Consider the following 6,000-nt stretch of genomic DNA (forward strand, 5'->3'; position numbering starts at 1 on the left):
GGTGGGTGGTACAGGGAGCACCCCAGTTCTGCCTCAAATTACCCTGAGATGGAGGAGACAGACGTCTCTCTGTGTGTTCCCACACCTCCACCTCACTCATGACATCACTGTCGCCTCAACAGAGGTCCCCTGTGACCGCAGGAGCGGGTTCTGTCTGTCACCTTCAGGCAGCACAAGCACAGAGAGGCTTTGGAGTGGCCCCCTCCTCAGGCCTGCCCATCCCACCCTCAACTTCACCCCTGATGGACCGAGTGTCTGCAGCTGTGCCTGCACCCCATCTGGGTCGGGGGCTGCTTGCAGGACACCACAGTCTTGGACAAATGGCCAAGAGATGCAGCTGCCGGACTGACAGCTGAGCCCCCTGGGGTCCTGGGAGGGAGCTCCAGGCCCCACACTGCCATCCCAGGCAGGAAGGGCGAGCAAGCACCGCTCCTGGCTCCATCTCCAGGAACTCCGCCGTTCCTCTGAAACCACTTTCAGCTCCATAAAAGGCTGCCTGGAAGTCTCCGGAGGCCTCTCTCCTCAGAGGCGCCCCAGCCAGAGAACGCCTCCCTGCCCAGTACAGGGCTTGTCCCTGGAGGCCGTGGAGACGGCCGGCAGGAGGCTCCCCCACTCCCGCCTGAGGGCCAGGCACGCCCGGGAGGAGGGCATCCCGCCCCCCCCCCCCCCCCCCCCGCCGAGATCCATCCGGCCCAAGGAGGTCCTTGGCTTCTCCATCCACTTTCCCACACCCCTCGCCTGGAGGAGCTCGGAGAGTGGGTGAGAATCTCCCCAGCTCTCCTCTGAACCAAAAACCGTTCTGGAATACCAACCACGGGGACGGCCCCAGACGCCAGGAGGATGCCATCCGGATGCCAGGGCTGGGGCGTTCAGCCTTTGGAGGAGGCAGAGGACTCCGGCTGCACCCCGTCTGATGCCACCCCCTTTCCTGGCCCTCAAGTCACAGAGTGGGCCCCCAAAACTGCTGTGGAAACGTGCCTGACTGGGAAGAGGCGGGCCACCGCAGAGCTGGGATGGGGGCTTCCCTCCACCAAGGGGTCAGTTCACGTGACCCGAGGTGAGCAGAAGGAAAGAGGTCGTTGAGAACCAGAGGGGGCCAGCTGTGTGTGCGTCTGCACCAGTTCCGGAAGGCGGGTGGCACAGGTCTGGGGCCAAGGTGGTGCCCGGGAAGGGCCTCGGGGGTCAGTGGGGAGCCTGCTGGAGGAAGGGAGGGCAGGCTCTGTGTGGCCAAGGGCCGCCGCCCAGGCCGGGGCTGCTCCACAGGGACGTTGGCAGGGCCTCGGGCGGCAGGGCTCCTCCGCGGCCGCCCCCGCACGCGGCCCTGAGCACGTGGTGCAGGCCCTGCCGGCCGCTGGGGCTCCCCGCCCGGGTAGGCGCCCCTGGCAGGTGGCCCAGCCAGGAGAGGCCGGGAGGGGGCCGTGCAGCTTGGGCTCCTTGAGGACACGGGAAGGGCTGGCGCTGGGGGAGGAGACCAGCCCGACAGCCAAGGTAAACCCCTTCCAGTGTGGAGCGGCTGCAGCCAGGCCTGCCCAGCCCGGGGAGAGCAGCTGGGCCCGGGCACCAAGGCACAGGACGGTGGCCGCGGCCAATCCCAGTGGCGTGACCCCAAGACAGGGCGACACCTCCCTCTCAGTCCAGCCCTCCCAGGCAAACAAAGCACCCACCCCCCACCCCCCTGCTCAGTAGGGCCGAGGAACAGGGGCTGTGCAGAGGGCAGGAGGGGCGGCTCTCGGGGGAGGGCCCGGTGGGCGCGGCCCGCCCCTACCTGTGGCACACAGAGCGACGAAGGTCTGGGCGTGTTTGCGAATGATCTGTTTGTTCTCCTCGGCCACGGGCATTTTGGAGAGGAAGTGTTCAATGAAATCGTGCGGAGTCATCGCGGCCAGGTTCCACTTGAGTTTGTTCACCAGGAGCAGCTCCATTTGCTGCAGACGCGGGGTGAAGGAGAGCAAGACAGAAAGGGGCGCAAAGATCATGGAGAGCCCAAGCCAGCACCTTGGGGGTGGGGGGTGTCGAGTGGTCTGGGAGACAACTAGCAATCTCAGATCAAAGAGAGAAGGTGCCGCGTGAAAAGGCTCCTGTTCTCATTCTCATTAAGCCAACTGTTTGCAAGTCGACACAAAAAGATCTCCCACCATCTGGAACGGAAAAACCCTTATTAATTAGCTCGGGGAGTCAGTGCGCGCCGACACCGCTAGAGGGCGCGCGCCGCCCACTTTCCGGCCACGCCGCGGGGCGCAAACGCGGTCCCAGCCCCAGGGAAAGTGGGATGGGAGGTGGGGTGGGGGCGCCTGGGACCCCACCGTCTCCTCTTCCAAAAGGAGCCCCGGGACAGTGTGGCCGCCCTCCCTCGGGAAAGAGGGCCTGTCAGTACTGGGCTGGGAACCCTGCAGTTCATGGGATGTCTGTCGGTGGGTGGGTGGGTGCGTGGGGGACCCCACGGGTACCAGTAGCTCGTCGGGCCGGATGGAGTTGTCAGTGTAGATGCACAGCTTCTCGGCCGTCAGGGGGATGGTCTCCTTCATCTTGGAAGCCACGAACATGCAGGTGGCCCCCAGCAGCTGCAGGCGGCTCTTTTTCACGGGCTCCAGCGACAGGAAGCGGTCCAGATAGTTCATGGCCAAAGGGAAGACCTCCTCTTCGCACTTCTGCTCCTCGCAGACCTGCCGGGGCACGCGGGGGAGCGGGTCGTGACCGCCGCCGGCGTCGGGGCGCGCAGGACCCCTTCACGGCGACACTGCACCCCCACTCCGCTCGCCCAGGACGGCCGGTTCCCGAGCGCGCAGAGGGCCGGGGCAGGGGGTGGCAGAAGCTCCCGAAGACGCGCCCTCCCCCCCGCGTGTCCCCGGTACCCACCCACCCCGAAACTGAAAGGGAAAGTCCCTCCGAGGTTGGCATGGTGGGGACAGGAGTGGGCACGGCTGCGGCGCGCGCGGTGGCGCGGTCTGCCCGGCCCCGGCGACCCCGGCCCGCGTGGGGGTCCGGGAGCGCGCCCAGCCCGGGGTCCGCCACTAAATGGGGTGCGAGGCCGCGGAGCTGGGCGCCGCGCTCGCAGCGCCGGCGAGACACAAAGGTGGCGTCCCAGGCCGCCGCGCCGCATTTCCCCAGACGTCATCTTTTCAAAAAATATTTAAAAATATAAAAAAAATAACTGGCCACATAAAAATCACCTGAAAATGACCCTCGGGCGATCCTTTACCCAGATCAGGCTTTGGGAGCTCGTCGCAGGCTCCACCGAGAGCCCCAGGAATTCAAATTCAGGGGGCCCCCCTCCCCCTAAGCGCGGGCGCCGCTTCCCTCTCGCGAGGGCAGCACGCCGCACTTTCAAAAATTATTTAAAAATACTTGTAGCCCCCAGAGACGCCTCCCGGAGGCCTGAAAATGTGCTCCAGACCCCAGACTCGCTCTGGACAGCATCCCAAGCCGACACCCATACAGACGGGGGTCAATGCCGGGCGTCTTGGGGGCCACGCGACCTTGCAGCCCGGCGTGCTCTCTGGCCCAGGCGGGCCGTGTGGGGCGCCCCGGGGCTCGCCGGCTGAACAAAAGGGGACCCCTTTGCGAGCGGGGTCTCCCCAAAGCTGCCCTCACCCAGTCCCCGCGCCCCTCCCGCCCGCTGCGCGGCCCCTCGCGGTGGCCCCAGCGCGGTGCCGGCCGCTCCCCGCCCCCACCCTCCCCCCAATTATTAATAAACACTTTTGCTTTGCAATAAAAGAACAAAGATGGCGCATAATACTGGCACGGGCGGCCCTTGCATACGTGTACACGGATATTAATTTAAAAATCAAATCTATCCCCCTTCTCCGCGGAGCCAGCGGCTCCGGACCTCCGCGGCCCGGCGAGGAGGCGCAGGGAGACGCGGGCGCAGGCGGGGGCTGCGCGGTGGCGGCCCGGAAGGGGACCACAAAAGGCGCCCGGCCTGCCCACCCGCACCTTCGGGCTCATGGGGGTGCCCCGGGTACTGACTCCTCTCGGAGGCACCCTTGGCCCGACCCCACTCCGGGAGGAAAGGGGATTTCTAACGCCCCCTCCCCCATTTCTTCCTCGTCCCAAAACTACCCACGCTATCGATTTATTTGGAAAATACCGACTCCTAGCAACACCCCGGCAAACTTCAAAGTTGAGGACGGCGAGTCGAGGGGAACAGAGGAGAGGCAAAGAAATCTGGGCAACACGTTGCAGAGAAGTCTCAAAAAAAGCCGCTCCTCGGAGCAGCCACGCACCTCCAGCATCCAGGTGGCCACGATCTTGCGCATCGACGGCAGGACCTCCTTTTGCACGCACTTGAAGTAGGACACGGAGGGCGCGCAGGTCTCCTCGGCCTTGAGCATGGCCTGCAGCACTCGGTCGTTGAGGAGGTTGGCATCGGGGTAAGCCCGGCGGATGGCCTCCACCTCGCAGCACAGGAGCTGGTGTTCCATGCTGCCGGCTCTCCTCGGCGGCCTGGGACGCGGTGGGCTCCGGGATCGGCGCGCGCGCTCCCTCGCCCTCTTCTGCCCGGAGCAGGAGCACCGCGGACGTAGCTTCTCGCTGCTACTGCGCCGACAGCCCTCTGGAGGCTCCAGGACTTTGCAACTTCCAACAAAACTCCCCTGTAGTCCCTGTGACGTTACTGTTGTTAAGCAGAGATCAAAGCCGGGCAGAGAATGGGAGCGGGAGGGGGGTGGGGGCGGGCGCAGGGGGAGGGGGCGCGGGCGCCGAGCGCCGGGGAGAAGCGAGTTGCAGAGCCCAAAAGCCATCCCGGAGGCGCCGCGCCTGCCCCGCGGCAGACTTTCCCCCGAAGCCGGGATTTCATAGAAATGCAAGTCGCCCCGCTGCTGCCTTTCTCCCCGCCCGGCCAAAGGGGTGCAGGGGGCGCCCGTCTTCCCAATGTGGGGTCCCTGGGATTTGGCGGTTGGGGTGGAGGTGGCTCTGCCGAGTGGGGCAACTAGGAGGGCGGGCAGGCCACACGCAGTCGGGGGAGACCGCGTGGAGGATGGTCTTTGGGGCCGGGCGACACCCTGTATCCGAGCCGGGAGAGCGCCACGAGGGCACCCACGGGCGGAGGGACGACCAAGCAATCTCAGCTAATGCATTTTCTTTCATTTTCATTAACACGTGTAAATTTCAGGAACTCTTTTACATGCAAGGACGCCGGGCAGGGCGCAGAGCCCCAGTAGAGGTTTCATACCCGCGCACCGGGAGGCGGGTGAAAATGCCGGAGAGGGTACCGGAAAAGTTAAAGGGATCGCAGCTTCTCCTGGGCTCAAAAAATAAAATAAATTCCCGAAAATTCCAGCAGCAGCCCAAGATGGTGGCCAGTATGTCCTTCATGCTGTCCTGGCCGGGGCGTGTGCGGGCCGTCCTCCCACCTTGGCAAGCCCATCCTCGCGGGGTCTCCAGACGCCCCCTCCCCACCCCAATCCCGGCATTGGAACAGCGAGAGAATTTCCTCTGAATGGGAAGGCTGCGAAACAGTGGACGCGGTCTTGCTTCATTTTTTTTAATTGAAAAATAATTAAATAGCTGGAAATATCAGTCGCCTCTCCTCCCGGGACAAGACCACCGGAACTTATTAATCGGGTTCGAAGGGGAAGTGGACGTCTCCGCACCTTTAGAATTTGCCCTGGGGCTGCCTTCGTGAGCCCAAGGGGGTGAGTGGGTGGCCGGGGCTGGCAAAACCAGGGCAATTTGAGTTAAAGAAATGGGTGGATTGATCTGATGATTTTAAACCAAATCTATACGTGTCCGTGGTTATAAGATAGGGCCCCCAATATAATCTCAAACTTAAGAAAGATGTACACACAATAAAACAAAGTTTTTATTAAATATTCTGTCGCTTTTTAAAAAAAAGACATTTATCTAGTCTCAATTTTTTTTTTTCAGTTTTTACTCTATGTGCCTCAAATTAAGAAAATTGTTCATTTACTCCGCTCTGAATATAGTTCAGTGCCGTAAGGCCACCGTAACCCGTAGCAGTAAAGGCTCAGAAGAAAATGGATAAAAGGATGCATGCGGCGA

At 62.8% G+C, this 6,000-nt stretch overlaps 1 protein-coding gene across 1 annotated transcript in view; it reads right to left on the reverse strand.

Moving 5' to 3' along the window:
• The window catches only part of CCND1 (cyclin D1), a 12,549-nt gene extending 7,986 nt beyond the window's left edge, over positions 1-4,563 (reverse strand). Inside the window, exons 1-3 of the mRNA XM_037838454.1 lie at positions 4,224-4,563; positions 2,448-2,663; positions 1,766-1,925 (exon numbers count right to left, since the gene is read on the reverse strand). Of these exons, the coding sequence (XP_037694382.1) occupies positions 1,766-1,925; positions 2,448-2,663; positions 4,224-4,421 (574 nt within the window). The 5' untranslated portion in view covers positions 4,422-4,563. The remainder of the gene's footprint in view (positions 1-1,765; positions 1,926-2,447; positions 2,664-4,223) is intronic.
• Between the last annotated feature and the right edge of the window lie 1,437 nt (positions 4,564-6,000).

The sequence above is a fragment of the Choloepus didactylus genome, chromosome 6 (assembly GCF_015220235.1).
Source record: "Choloepus didactylus isolate mChoDid1 chromosome 6, mChoDid1.pri, whole genome shotgun sequence".
Classification (NCBI taxonomy): Eukaryota; Metazoa; Chordata; class Mammalia; order Pilosa; family Megalonychidae; genus Choloepus; species Choloepus didactylus.